This window comes from Myotis davidii, unplaced genomic scaffold (genome assembly GCF_000327345.1).
Source record: "Myotis davidii unplaced genomic scaffold, ASM32734v1 scaffold655, whole genome shotgun sequence".
Lineage (NCBI taxonomy): Eukaryota > Metazoa > Chordata > Mammalia > Chiroptera > Vespertilionidae > Myotis > Myotis davidii.
In genome coordinates, this window is record NW_006287547.1 from 1,575,970 (window position 1) to 1,591,611 (window position 15,642).

A 15,642-nucleotide genomic window follows, 5' to 3' on the forward strand; every position below is an offset into this window, starting at 1 on the left:
AATTAAGTGATGTATGTTATTTTGTGTTAAAACATTTGCAATGTGTTTCGCTGGTGATTGCAATGCTTTATTCCGTACAAAGTGTGACATTTTAATTCCAACTGAACAATTTCCTACCTTGATTTGCCTTGGTTTTTTTGTGTGTGTGCAGAAAGAGATTATTTTGCAATCAAGATAAAAGCACTATTTATGAAATTTCTAGACTGTCCCATTATGGGGAACTTTTAACTTCAGATCAATCTCCTGTTTTATTGATCTTTGTTAAAAATCTTTATTAGAATTTTAAGTGTAATCTCTACACTATGGATTTGCTTAGACTTTCGTCTGCAGGCACATTTTTTTTTTTAGGCAGCTTTGCAGGGATGGGGTTCCTTAGAAAGTAGTTCTCACTGGACAGACTGCCATCTTCCCCAGGGACCTCTATTTCTCTTAGGTATTGCTGACTTCTCCCTGATTAAGGTTCTCCAGGAGAGTGAGCTGCTTCCCTGCGAGTTGGAGGTTCTTGGCAAAACAAGCCAGACCTACGGATTCACAGGCGAAGAAGGCTTCTGCTGAGCCTTTAGGTGGTTGACAATACCTGGTGTCAGAATTACATAGCGGGAATGACAACGTGGGTGTACATTTTCCCTCTTATTAGTGGCAGTTGTGATCCAGGGGCCCTCCAAGGGCAGCCCAGCCACCTTGCCTTCCTCAGCGGTATTTCTTTTCTTCGGTGAGATCAGCAGTCATGCAGTTTCATGAACATTTACTAGACTCTTGTTAAGCACCAGACATTGTTTTTCAAAATATGATACAGAGAGAGAGTCATTTGTTCGGTCAATGTTTATTGAGCATCTACTATGACAATGCTCCCGTGACCAAGATAGACACCATCCTCTGGAAATGAGGGAGATCAGGAAGATTTTAGGGCATATGATGCCCAGTTCTGGTCTTGGAGAGTAGACTCCTAGATGTAGGCGCTGGAGCAGGAGGGACAGGGGTCAAAAAGGAAGGGTATTGTTGTCAGAGGAAGCCCCTGTCATGGGCACTCAGGTGTGCAGCCGTGTGAGGTGCTCGGGACCTCTAAGGCAGGGGTCCTCACACTACGGCCGCGGGCCACATGCAAACACAAATATTGTATTTGTTCCCGTTTTGTTTTTTTACTTCCAAATAAGATATGTGCAGTGTGCATAGGAATTTGTTCATAGTTTTTTTTTAAACTATAGTCCGGCCCTCCAACGGTCTGAGGGACAGTGAACTGGCCCCCTGTTTGAAAAGTTTGAGGACCCCTGCTCTAAGGCATTTGTTACCACGGGAAAGTCACAAGGATGCCCCAAAGCGAAGTAGGCTGGAGTCCATTTCTCCTGGCCCCTGAGGCCCTGAGTTCCCGAGGTCTGTTCTCATCCCCTTCACTTTACAGCACAGCCCACAAAAGCAAGCAGGTGGCAGGCACCGAAGCCCAATGCTGGAGTATTGCCCTCATGGCTTCGCGAGTGCTCTCTGCTTAGTCCCTCCCCTTTGGGTCTGAGCAAACGGCTGGGAGTGTGGTGCACAGAAGTCCCGCCAGAGGGGCCCACGGTCCATGCGCTCCAAGTGAGCTTTCTCGGTTGTATGTTTTGGCATTGGAACACAGTGGGAATGTCCTTGTCGGCTCCCATTTGCCTTTATTAATTGCAGTTCCTTGGAAAGTGTGTTTTAATAACGTGGTCTTGGGAATGACACATCTCACCCTGCAGAGACCCAAGAGGAGGCATTCAGGGCCCATTGAAAAGCCATCTGCTGCCAAGGCACCGCTGCAATCCCAGGCGGCCAACAGACACCGGTGTCTGTCACAGCTCTGCTACTCGCTGTGCGATTTGGGGCCAATCTCAGACTCTGTGGGCCACCAAAGGGCCTAGGCTGATGTGTAAAGTAGATGGGATTTAGGTTCTCCTTAAGCTCTAGAATGCCATCATTTTATAAATTACTCACATGAAGACTCCTACTGTCATCACATCTGTGGATTCACCAGCTCCTTAGCAGTGATCTTTGGTTCCAAATCCATTTCAAAAGCCAAGAACCGCTTTCTGTACCTCATGTCTGGTGACGATTCCCTGTCTCTATGCATTGTAGGAGGCTGTCTACAGGAGCACTGCAATCTAGATTTTAATGTTTTAAGATGCAAAGGGAATCGTTAAGCCTCTGAATATTCCCAGGATGTATGGCGGTGTTTATCAAGTAATCCATTTTGTTAGCCTGGTCTCCAGAGGCTGCCACCTAGCAGCTCTGTATTGTTTCCAGACCCCGCCCCCACCCCCACTTCCCAGAGCCCTGAGGCTGTGGTTAATAATGTCAAAAGAATGTTTTAAAATTGCTCTTCTGTTGATTCCAAAGAGTCAGGGCCCTCACGTGGTTAGTCCTGGGCGAGGAGTCAAATTCTAAATTTAATTCCAGCCTCTGTGAACATCTTACTTAGTTCTTCCCTTCCTCACCTTTATCCATGTTTCAGTTTTCTCATCTGCAAAATAGGCATAAGATGCCTTGCTCCACAGAAATATTTGCAAACAGCTTTGTTATACTCCAGGGATTGGCATTATAGTAGGGCAGAATATCATTTTCCATTCTATAATAGGAATTAAACAAAAGCCCTTTTCATTATGTACCTTGTGTGAACGCCCTGTGTTTAAATGCCGATGAATTTCAGAGGTCAGCAAGCATCAGCCCCTTTCTTTATTATTATTTTTTTAAAAGCTAAACAAGGCTAACTAGGGAATTCATTTTGGAATAAAAAGACACGAAAGAAAGGGTATTTCAGCTTGCACAATAGTACAAAGAAGAACAAGAATCATCATGTTTGCTAAAGAACTCGCAGCTGTTTAATGTTGTAGTAAAATTACTTTAAGAACTTTGCTAATTCAAAGACAAAACCAAACAACTGTTGTTGAAAAACTGAACTTGCACATGTGAGTGGAAAAGCCAAGTTAAGATTAATCTGCCCCTAAATTCATATTAAAAACACAGCATTTTGTTGTTGTTGTTAATGCTGGTTGGAGGCGCGGCTTTTATCAAACGAGAAGACGCATTTACTGGTAATAAGATGAAAAATAGTTTATGATCTCATGTACTTTGCCCCCAGCTTTTTCTTAAGCTGCTCGGTCTGTTTTTATACCAGGTTTGTTTGCTTTTTGGGGATGGGCCTGTTAGGCAGGAAATTGTCAAAAAGAGTACAGCAGAAATTTTAAATGGTGTTTTTAGAAATTAAATATCAAATTGGGTAACCAATAATTAAATGTGGAGTTCAGATTTTTATAAAATTTAGTTTTTAGAGATTATGGATAAATTCTGTACCTACACTTGCTTCTACAAATTTCAAGTTTCAATATGTTGCCGATTGTCAGAAACAAATAAATTGTTCCTTTTTTAAGTGGTTTCTTCCATATTAGGGAATTATTCAGACTTCTTTCTTTGGTTCCTCTGATTCCAAACCAGTTGGGACACCAGTCTATTTTGGGTTATGAAGGAACTTTAAAATGTGGGTATGATGTTTTAAGGCCCTAAATCTCATAAAAATCAGTTTGCCACATATATAGCAGTTACAGTAGTAAACATAGTTGTCATTGTATTCCAGAAAGACAAAGTTCTTATTTCCCTATTATAAGCCCCCCACCCCCAATCCCTTTCCTTCTCCACATGGGAGGGCTGCTAAATGTAAATTCCAAAACATATAAAACCACATAAGGTTGTGATTTGTGACTCTTTCTGTCAGAGATGGATGTTCTTACCTGTATTTGATTAAACTCTCTGGATTTTTATGGTTTTCCCACGGCATCACATAGACTCGCCACGAGAGGGCAACCGAGAGTTGGCTTTCAGCTAACAAAGCTAGAAAATGCTTCTAATATCTGCTAAGTGTTTTAACTTGCTAAGGATTTATCTCCCCGCCTTCTGACTGCCACACAAGCAGCCTCTGAGCTTTCACTCACAGCAATAATAATCCAAATAAAGTCCTTCTGAGGGGAAATATAGACAGGCTGGTGCAGACAAGAGCTTTTGCCCAAATAAGGATCCCTTTTGTGGAGACCCCATGTGTTAGATAACCATCAGCTGACAGTTGGTCATGAGTTAATAATGTTGGATGCTGAAATATGCATACCATGTGCTATAAAAGAGTGTGGAGGACAAAGACAAATACTGCTATACTTAGATATCAGAAGCATGCCAGAGGTGTGCAGACTGCTTCACTGGATATAGGTTATACCCGTCAAATAATTTCATAGGAAGTATTGTTTTCATTATTGTACAGTGGAAGGTATACTATTCATTGTCTGTTTTTGTTGATGTTGCTGGGATTTTGGTCTTAATCTCTCTGAATGTTACTGTCTAAAATGCTAAGGTAACTCTTGCCTTCTGAGAAAAGAAAATATTTCCTATGCTTATTTCCACTGCTACCATTGTTGCTCTTTTATTTTTACAGTTGGGACCATAAACGGGGGTGAGGGGTTGCCTAAAATAACCCAGGTGGGTGTGTAGCCCTTTGATTGACATGTTGTATCTGGAGAGCTGTTAACTGTCTACTTATATTTTTGTGTTGCTGCCTCTGCAGGAATCAAAAAGTGAGGGTGTTGGGGGGTATAGGCTTTGGTTTCACCTATGAGACCAGTTATTTGGGAGGATGGGACATTGGGCCAAGTGGACACTGGGCAGCCATTTTCTCAGGGTGATGTCCCATAGGCTTTTGGTGCTAAGAACTATTGGATAAAGCATACTTGTCCTCCTCTGCCCCCTGGAGTTCAAACCTTTTAGTCCTGCCAGTTTTTCTGAGTTTATTAGAGTCTGTCTTCAGGAGTAATCTCAGGTTCTTCCTATAAAACTGTGGGATGTGAAGCATTTTGGCAAAGCCAAGAAGGCCATGCCCTTGCCTTTAGGCCTGGCTATCTCTACCTCTCTCCTGACTTTCCAATGAAATCTCCAAAAAGGAAAACATAACCAGACCATGAATGCATTCAACAATTTGTGGTTAAGGAGCTTCTACCTTCCAAACAGCCAAAATCAATCAAGATTTATTTTCTCTGATTCAGTTTGCATTACAAATGGATTACATTATACCCATGTTGGTAGCAGAAGAGAATAATTAGTAAAATAAGTAATTAGCCTCTGTTTTTCTCTCCCCCAAGTCTGTTGGCCAGGCTTAGCATTTGCTTTGACATCTTAGTTAAGAAAGTTAATGAAATAACATCTTCATCAGGGCTATTTATTAACTTGGAATCAATGATTACCAGATTTGAATTTTACAAAGGAGACACAAATTTCAGATACTAACGTCTACACATGACTATCCTCCATAACAGTAAGCACAATCCTGAATTATATTGAAACTTCTGAATCATCACTTCTGCTGATTATTCTAGCCACAGATGTTAATCTTGTTCTGTCTGCACTTTAACACATATTTCCAAGGACAGATCTATAATCATAACATTGAATTGTTGACTAAACCAGCAGCACCCAAGAGAAAGATAATGCAAGCCACATGTAACTTAAACTTTTCTAGTAACCACATATTAAAAGAAATAGGTAGAATTCATTTTAATAATATATTTTATTTAACCCAGTATATCCAAACTATCATTTCAATATGTAACTCTTAGAAACTGTTATTCATGAGATATTTTGCATTTTTCTGCATTGCCTTGGCAATCCAGTGTGTATTTTACACTTAGGACACACCCCAGTTTTGGACTAGACATATCTCAGAGGCTCGGTGGCCCCGTGTGGCTAGAGGTGTTCATCATGGACCCAGCAGCTCTGAACAGTCACAGGAATGATTTATCTTGTCCTGACAAAAAAGGGGAAGAAGCTCTAACCTTCCCTGTGTATTCTCTGTTCATCCTAAGATTTACGGTAGGATTTCTGATGGTGCACCCACCTCTGTTTCTCCACTCATGCTGAGTCCCTGAGCACCTTGGTTGGCCTTGTTCAACACAACACCAAGTATTATGGACCCTGTCGCAGCCTCTCCATGCACAACCCTGACCCTTTCACTTCTCACTGTGGACCCTGACTCCACCCTGCTCCAACACACTCTCTTTCCTACCACCTGTGAGCTCCTTGGTATCACAGTGGAGCTTTTAAAGTAATTTTCTAATATGTGGCTCATATATACCCACAGACAAATGAAGCTCAGAGATGGCACTGGTAGCTCATGAAGGTGGGAGGGATGAGAGGGATTCACCCGAGCAAAGGAAAGCATCCCCAGAGTCTCAGGCAAACAAAAATATTTTAAGTAAGAGACTCTCCTCTTCTTTAAATTACTCTTTCTGAAATGTCGAAAAGTATAAACAGAGTGAAAAAGCCCTATTAAGTACACATTCCTTTTGGGATTAAAAAAAAGAAAGAAAGAAATTGGGAGCTTATTACTTGATGACATCTTACTTTTTCTTAAGTGTGTGTGTTTGAAAAAACAAAATGTCACTCATATTAGTCCAAGCCTGCAAGAAGTTAAACATCTCCATGCTAATACACACACACACACACACACACACACACACACAGGCACAGGCACACACAAACACACAGACACACAGAATCTCTTTTATTTATTTCCAAGTAGGGGATTTTTTTTTTTTTTTAAGATGTAGCAAATCAATTATCCTCAATGTTGAAAATGGAGTATCTCATTTCCAAACCTGGAGAAATGGCTGAACAAGAATGTTCTGTTTATATATGAGTTTAAAAACTGTACTGAAATTTAGTGCTCCTTGCCAGGCTATTCAATACAAAAATGTAGCTTTCATTTTTGTTCTGTCATGTTCAATAGTGACACCACAGAACATATCAATCAAAGACTAGAATGAGCAGGTTTATTGATTGTGACAAAACAGAGAGGGAGAGAAAGGGGGGGAGAGAGGAGGAGACAAAAATTAATTCTCTATGTTTTAAAGGTCCTATTTTTATAAACTTTATAAATTACAAAAATCAAAATGTCCTTTAAAAGCATTTCTAGGACAGATCCTTAAATAGCCTTAAAAAAGACAAGTATCTTAAATTAATATTCTATTCTTATTATAGGCAGTCATACTAAGAAAGACTAAATCTGTGTTTATTGAATAGTTCTCAAAAAATGGAAATGAGTTATTTTGAAATCTTAAGAAAAAGTACATAGTGAAACAACACACCCATTCTAATTGTAATTGCTTTCACACAGTTGTTTTCTCAAAGGCCAGCGTGATCTTCTCTATTAAGGAGGAGCCTGGGGCCTGGGCCTGGAAATGGCTTGTGGGTCCCAGCATCTGGGAAGAACAGTAGCAGAAACGAGTTGCCCTGAAGATGTGAAAGTGGACATTTGAGCCACTATGCATTTTTATTTTATTTTTATACTAGAGGCCCAGTGCAGGAAATTTGTGCATGGGTAGGGTCCCTAGACCTGGCCGGTGATCAGGGCCAATTGGGGATTTCCAGCTGCCGGCCGGGCCTTCCTTCATTCTGTGCCGCCCCCTGGTGGTCAGCACATGTCATAGCGAACGGTCAAACTCCCAGTCAGTCGAACTCCCAAGGGGACAATTTGCCTATTAGCCTTTTATTATATAGGATTTTTAAAACACATTTTTATTGATATCAGAGAGGAAGGGAGAGGGAGAGAAAGATAGAAACAACGATGATGAGAGACAGTCATTGATTGGCTGCTTTCTGCACATCCCACAACCTGGGCATGTGCCCTGACCTCCTGGTTCATAGGTTGATGCTCAACCACTGAGCCACACCAGCTGAAGCATTTTTTTTTGTTATTGTGATTGTGACTTCATGACAAGACCTTGCAGCAGGGGAAGGAAATCAGACACTCTGTGTGCAGTATGAACACCTAGACAGCCCTGTCACCTGTACCCTAAGGACCAAGCTAAGCCCTCAGGTATCCACTCCGCCCGCCCTGATGGCTCTTTACATAATATTTGGAATTCTAAGGCAAAAGAGTCTTCCCACAGGCTCCTGATGCCATGGCAGATAGACCTCATTACCCCGAAGACAAAGAATTCTTTCCAAACAGCCTGAGCCACTTCCTCCATCCCCTTACAGGACCAGGAGGGGACCTTTCACTGAGGATGGCTCCTGGGGGGATTTTAGGGCTAGCCACAATAGACCAGGAAGGTGAGAGTTGGGCTGATCTGACATGGATTTCTGTTCCAGAATTCTTTCAGAGTCAGTCTTCTGAAAACCCAGGCTCTCTCCTCTCCACCTAGATTTAGCTCCCAGATTTTCCCCTTATTCCCTAAGCAGTAGTGAAAAGTGTCTACAATCCCTCTCTTCTTTGCCAGTGCCCTTGTGGGCAAGCCTATTTCTAGGACATTTCTGCATTCCTTTGGAATTCACCACATATTTCAGAATAATATACAATAACATTTGGTCATTTAAATTTCTCTCTCCTCAAGACACAAAGATGAAATAAAGAGAGAAATCTGCCCATCACAGCTGGTAAAGCCTAACTAGAAAAGAGGTTTGTTTGTGTTTTAATGGCAAGAATGCACGGAATCACATGCTTTCCAACCAATTAGCAGTGTAGATGAGCTAACAAGTCGCATTCCATTTATAGGGTGGGGGAAGGGGAGAAGTCATATCTGTATTTTTAAGTGTTTCTGAGAAATGAAGACCTCCAGGGCAGAAGGAAGGCGGATCAGGAAATAGCTATGCAAATCACATGCCTATAAAATTACTAAAATTTTGATCAGGAGCATTAACAATGGCTCAGCATTCTCCTGTAGGAAATAGGAGTGAGTAAGACTGGGCATGTTTTGGAAAGGATTACAAGAGTGTTTACTTACATGGTTTGTTGAGCAGTCAATGAAGTCCACTGCTGTTTTGGACTTAAGCTGCCCGGGCAATCCAGGTATGACAAATGTAGTCACACATTCCACTCTCATTAGTGACTTTTGGGGATCTCAGCGTATTTGACAAATAGCCAACGTGACTGGACCTCATACACAGCCTGTTTCGTGTGTATTTCCAACCTCTTTCTACCAACACTACTGCTCACAAATCCACAGGAGGTAGAAGGGGACCTGGATTCCGTGAGAACGGAGTCCACTGGAAATACTAGGTGGTAGTTAGCAGGAACTGTGGTCCAAGCAACGCCGGGGCAGGGCTTGGGCGAAAGTAAACTTGGACACGCAAAGCGGCCATGACATCCAGAGTGGCCAGACATGATCATTGTTCAGGGCTGTGTGCTCTTGGTGGCATCTGAGAGCAGGGGCATTTGAGTTGGGCTCTAGTTTCGGTTCATAACTCTAGACTCGTCTTTTTAGTACTTTTATTTGAGAAAAAAATTACCCTTAAAAATGGAGCTGTCAGAACAATTACAGAAAATGATGTAACATAATGTGTTTTATTTTAAATGTGCCTATTGCTTTACATTCATTATTTAGGTTAGAGTGTTCTCCAAGATGAGTTGTGCTTGATAATGGCCCTGTGTGTTCCTATCCCAGATAATACAGTTGCTTCCCAAACATTTCTCTTGGGTATAAAAGGCTGTTTATAGAAAAACAGAATAAAAGTAAACTTGATATTCTTCAGTCTTTATGTAATTAATGCTTTGTAACTTCATGGAAAGAGTCAGCCAATGAACAGCTGATAAGTCCCAGCAGCTCTGGGAGGTGTGGCCTAGTGAGTATATTGAGTAAACTGTGGATTTAAAATAAAAACTTCAGGAGCTCATTTATGAATTCTTAAAGTAGAAATGTTGTCTTTAAGTTAAAGCCAAAATGAGAGCTGAGAGCTTCTGTTTTTCTTTTCTTTTTCCCCTCCCAAGTATTTGAAAACCGAAATTCTGTAAGAGATTATCTGTGAAATGCCTTTCTTTTATTACACCCATAAATTTCAGGAGTGGCTTTGATCAAGCTTTCTGCCATTCTTGGTTTCTAATCTTTTATTCATACGTTAATAACTTTAAAAACACTCACCCTATTTTTGTTGTAGTGAAAGAGGAAGTTTCTAAACAGTCAAAAGGGAAACAATGAAAATAGAACACAGTAAATGATAACTAAATTAGGGTAGGGTTTTTTTTTTGTGTGTGTGTGTGTGTGTATGTGTGTGTGTGTGTTTTTCCAGAAAGAGCAATGCTCCATGCTGAAACTTGCCAGAGTATTTTAAGATTATTGTCTATAAAGAAAATGTTTCAGAGAATTGATATCCTCAGAGGAAAGGCATTACAGAAATGCAAAGCATTATCAGTAATGCATACTATACATAGAACAAGGTTTGTCAGTCCCTAATACTTCAAATCCGTGGAGTTTAGTTTTCTGGCTTGTGCTTAGTGTTTAAAACACACACACACACACACACACACACACACACACACACACACACACACACCAGGCAAATCAAATGAGTTAACGCTCTGCCGACTTCCTCTAGACATTGACCCTGGGGGTCAAACTCTTAGGAAAATGATGCCTGCTTTTCCATTCTCCTAATTCCAATCCCCACCAACAAGCAAGTCCTTTCTCTGAGTGGAAGCTCACAAAGAATTTCTCGAGAGAATATGTAGCTGTGTTGGCAACAAAATCCTCTCTGCAAAATAAGGAGAGAGAGTTGTTAACTGATGAGTCAATCCAGCTTTTATAGTAGTTTATCTTCGTGGTATTTCCAAGAGCATAAATGTTATTTAAAAAAATAGACGGTCATGACAGGAAGAACACAGTTAAAAAAAAAACAAAAAACCAGGAACACTGAAGCCAAAAGCAATTTACTTTGCCAGTAACTGGTTACATTTCCTTTTGTTTTATTATTATTATTGCAGGAGTTGGGGTTGAGATGAAAGTTTCCCACACCTGCGCTGACACAGAACTTGTCAGAACCCATTGTAAAGCAAATATAGAAGTGAATGACTGGGACTCAGTTCTAGCCGCTAAGAAAAAACACACCCCAAAACTTGTTTTGTTATATTGTCCTTTTAAAAAGAGACTATAAGTCTTTAATATGTAAAGGAGTTTAAAAGGGGAAATAACAAAACATAACACAAGGGTTAGATGTCAAAGTAGGTTGGAGCCCCCGGTGGTCGCTGATTCTCCTGGGATTAACACCTATAGAAATAGCAGTGACTTCCCAAAGGTGAATACTTGTTAATTTCGTGGCACTGAGGAAGAGGAACAGATGGGCAGTCATAGAGGAAAGGTTTTTTAAAATAGCCACAGAGATCTTTCAGGGATTGGGCAGGAGAGTCAGCGGGCCACTGCAAGGGGTCATGTGCATGGCTCTCTCAGTTTTATTAGAACTCTGTGACTTTGGTGGAAGTCTTGTCACCAACTGCTGAGTCAGGACCCACTGGTGGGGTCCCTGCTTGTTGTCAAGTCTGTAGGGTGCTGTTTGTTGCTTGAGACGGGCCGATCTGTGGCATTAGGGAGTGTTTTCACTCCCTGGTGACTACCAACCCAAGTTATTAATATAAATACCTCATGGTGAGACAGAGTGAGTGTGTGTGTGTGTGTGTGTCCATCTATTAGAGAGAATAACTTAAAGCAGAGGCTCTGGATAAAGTCCAGGTGCTTGGGCTGGAATCCTCCTGTTACCAGAAACCCACTGGATAACCTAAAACAAGTAATTTCAATGCTAGCTCAGTTTCCAGGTCTGTAAAATGGGATTCATAATCACACTTTCTGTGGGTTTGCTGTGAGTTGTAAATGAGTTATTGTATGCAAAGTTCTGGCTGGTACAGAGAAAGTGCGTGGTCCGTAAGGATCAGCTCTTATTATTGTTAATGTATGATATTAAAAACAATCATGCAAAGAGCATTGCCTGAACTATGTGAGTGAGCCAGGTCAGGGATGGCTAGTGCATTAGATACACATGGAAAAGTAACTTGTGCAATCATTGTTCCAGCCAGTTATACTGTTGGTAAGTGTACTGCTGGCTTCCCAGAATGGCTTTGCTGGTCTCCTCTAAAGTACTGGAACTGGTGTTATTCTGGAGTCTAGGATTTAGATTCTCTTAGTAGGTATGTAGCCCTTAGCTGTTGATGGGGCTTAAGTTAGTCCAGAGCAGCTGGGACCAGGTGGGGCTGTTTTCTCCACCTGACCCCTGACTACTATTAAACCATAAAGCACTTATTTTTATTCGTTTATCTAGCAAGTGATCTCTTTTCTTGACCCTGGAGGAAGATAAATGTAACTTAGGGGCAAAAATTTTGGTCTCCCCAAAAGCCAGCCTCCCAGTCTCAAAGCATCACTTGGGTTCTATGGATCTAAAAGGTCTCGAACTGCAGGATGGGAGCTTGGATTTTAAACATCTGCTCCTCAGGGCATTTTCTCACTGCATGTGGGACAAGATTCTGGCCCCCGCAGGAGGCCAGGCATTTCGGCTTAACAGTAATGGCGAACTAAATGCTGCAGGATTTGTGTCTCAATTCCCACAGCAAACTCAAATTGCTGGTTTATGTCCCCAGAGCTCAAGGGTCAGTACTAAAGGTGAACACAGTTTTACAGGTGTCCAGGGTGACGGGTATACACGTGGTCAGGAAAGCAGGCCCAGCTCATGAAGACACAGAGGAGATATACGGGCATCTACCTCTATTTCCACCAGTCCCTCATTCATTCAACAAATTCATATTATGCAATGCCGCCTCCTGGATGTCTGCTGGGGCAGATGAGAGAGGAGTCTGACCTGGTCCTGTCCTTAAGGACTCTCAATGTAGTATAAGAAGAAGCCATAAAACACAGCTAAAACACAAAGAATAATGTGGAAAGTGATACCCAGCATAAGAGAAGGTCAGACAAGGAGTCCAGAGGGCAGGCTCAAAGAGGAATTTGAGTTTGAGGCTTGAGTGATTGGTGGGATTTAGCCAACATACCTGAAATATCAGTGTACTTGCCTTCCGAGGAACAGGAGGCTTTTTTCTCTTGACCAAATCCCATGTAGAGTTTGAAATTTGTGTGACCAGAATATTAGGTGCCCGTGTGTTCTAAATTTGTAATTCTCAGAATCTGCTGGGGAAGGACATGTGCTTCTCCGGTTCTGAAAACAGCTCGAAGAATGGAGAAAACAGACCCGATTTGGGGATGACTTATTGTCGGTTCCCGGAACCTTTGTCTTTATTTAAAACAGCCTGTTCAATGCAAGTTCTCTCTATCTCAAAAGGCCTTTGGGATTTGAAAGCTTTTCTGGAAATGAATGCCTTTTAGGTTCAAATGCGCTTTTTTTTTTTTTTTTTTTTTTTTTTTTTGCCAAAACGTTAGGAAGGAAAGATCACAGTAACAAGTGTTAGAACAGAGGCCACTTTGTTTTGTTTTCTTTCAATGAAATGCCTCACATCTACCCCAAGTTTGTTCGTCAGCTTTCTGCTCTGCTATTATTTTGATACAGGGACTTGAAAGTACAGTCCTTCCCCAGCGATCATTAAAGCTTAGCCCTCGGGGCAGCTGTGGCTACACGTCTGTGCTACAAAGTCTTCCAACCAAGCGTCCACACCCTGGCTCCAGGCTGAGGACCCTGTCAGTCCTGGAAGGTGGCCTCACGCTCCCACAGGGGAGAGGGAGGTCAGGATCCACAGAACAGGCCGGATGAAGTCACCGTCCCGTGCAGGGAGGTGGAGAGAGCTTAGCCCTCTCTGCCAGTCTGGCAACTCCAGCAGAGTCCTCAGCGCTCATCCCACACACTCGGTGCTAGTCACTGCTGTGTGTTTACATGAGTAATGAAGCTGCCGGGGGAGGGGAGTAGTAAGCCGAGCGCGGAGCCTCGCAGCTCTCATTCGGAGGGGAGCTGACATCCACACCAAGTCAAGCCCAGACTTCCAGGGACGTGGCCCGGGAGCGGTCAGGCATATGCGGTAGCTTTCGGGAGCCCGGGCATCCTCAGGCAGATGTTTGGCGACTGGAATGGGTAATCGCTACTTTCTCTTTGCTTGATTTGTGTTTGTGGGCTTGTTTACCTTCTGTAATTCCAGGCTGGCTTGGCGGGGGTGAGGCGGGGAAGATGGTTTGTACTTCCAGACAAACGTTTTGGGGAAATGAGAGAAGGGAGAGGGGATTTGGGAGGAGGGGGGGGGGGGGTTTGAGCCGGAGCTCCAAAGCCACTTTTTAAAACTTTCGCCTGATTGTAAAGGCAGCTCTATTTACGGGGTTTTAGGAATAGCCGACTGTCATCCATAGCATAAAATCAAATTAGTGGGATTAACTGTGTTTGTAAAATGAGGACCATATAAAATGTCCTGAAACCACTGGTTCACTGCATGGCAATTAAGAGGTTTCGAGCTGTCCGGATTTGGCACTGTCACAATCATCAAGCCTGTGGGTACCTACCTGGGAAGGTCTGAAAGGAATCGCTTGGGGTATAATTCATTCGTTTGAAACTCTCCAAGGGCTAGCTGGCTAGCGGGTTTGTTTTACTTTTGTTGGACTTGGGTGACTGCTGAAGTTAAATGTGAAAGCTGATGCCGGACAGCCCCGGTCCTCAGTAAACAGCAGTCTTTCTTCCTCTGCTTTCTGTGTGGATCTTAAAGAGACTCACGCTCAACATCAAGGTTGAAATATAACTTTGATTTGCATCTTGTCTGTGGCTTTTAGAAAGTATACATAGTCTCCACGGAATCTGGCTAACCCCAGTGTGATCTTTGGAAGTTATTTTAAATAACCCTCAAGATGGTCATTAAAAAATATATTGAGAAGGAAAAAAGAGCATGCTGAGTTACATGTATCTGCCAGATTTGTTCAGATTTGAAACAGGCTGGTCTCAATATTATTAGTAAATACATGTAATAATTTTTTTTTCAGATTGTTATTGCAAATACCTCTCTCTGTAGCTCTCTCTCTCTCTCTACTTGTTTGTATAATTTGAGAAAATGCTCATGTCTCCATATTTGAAGAGGGATGTTTTTAAACATAATATTACTGTGATACTGTCATGGGCTGGCATATCACTTAGGTTTCTGAAAAAGAGTCAAAACAAAACAAAGAATAATCTTGGAGCCTGGCTCAGGGCTGTCGTCCGCCCAACCTGTTTCTTTTCTAACAATGGGGAAAGGCATTTTCCTTTCATCATCCTTTAGAGCTGAGGGCTTCATTTTATTTATATTAATTAGACATGTGACAGTGTAATAGATTAGCTTTGGGAAAGGAGTGCAGACGTGCATGGTCTTCCAAGGTGCAGCCCTTCAGGGAGAGAAGCATTAAATGAGGGCTGGCTACCACAGAGGCGTACATGTGTCTGCACACGTGATGGGGACCACTGGAGTAAGATGCTGGGTTTTGACGAAGGAAATCCATGCCAATGAAAATGTATATCAATTGCTCTCCATTTGTTTTCAGCGCCGAATCTTAAAGGCAGACCACGCAAAAAGAAATCATGCCCACAGAGAAGAGATTCATTCAGTGCTGTGAAAGATTCCAACAACAATTCGGATGGCAAAGCCATTGTCAAGGTACAGTTGTTTGCGCGCGCGGTGTTCATTTTGCTGCATAGTTTTATTTTCCTCTTTCTCTTTATCTCTCTACTGTGTGTGTCTTAGTGGCAGTTTGCAATTCCAGATCTAACTTTGGTATTCACAGCTCTCTGCTATGTCTATTCTCACCACCTCTCCTGCCTTGGGAGGTGGAGGGTGGGGGAGGGAGGTAAGCATTTTGATTAGTCAACAGAAAGACTTCCCACCTCCCAGTTTGGCCTGCTGGGTGAAGGACAGATGATTAAGCGCCCACGTCATTGAGGCTG

At 42.2% G+C, this 15,642-nt stretch overlaps 1 protein-coding gene across 2 annotated transcripts in view; it reads left to right on the forward strand.

The window, feature by feature from the left end:
* ARID5B (AT-rich interaction domain 5B) overlaps positions 1-15,642 on the forward strand; it is a 178,292-nt gene that overhangs the window by 119,980 nt on the left and 42,670 nt on the right. The window contains exons 1-2 of one of the 2 annotated variants that reach the window (XM_006759375.2): positions 13,383-13,818; positions 15,243-15,355. In XM_006759375.2, coding sequence (XP_006759438.1) covers positions 13,815-13,818; positions 15,243-15,355 — 117 coding nt within the window. In that variant the 5' untranslated portion in view covers positions 13,383-13,814. Of the gene's footprint in view, positions 1-13,382; positions 13,819-15,242; positions 15,356-15,642 lie in introns of those variants that run through there. The other variant, XM_006759374.2, reaches the window with a different exon arrangement.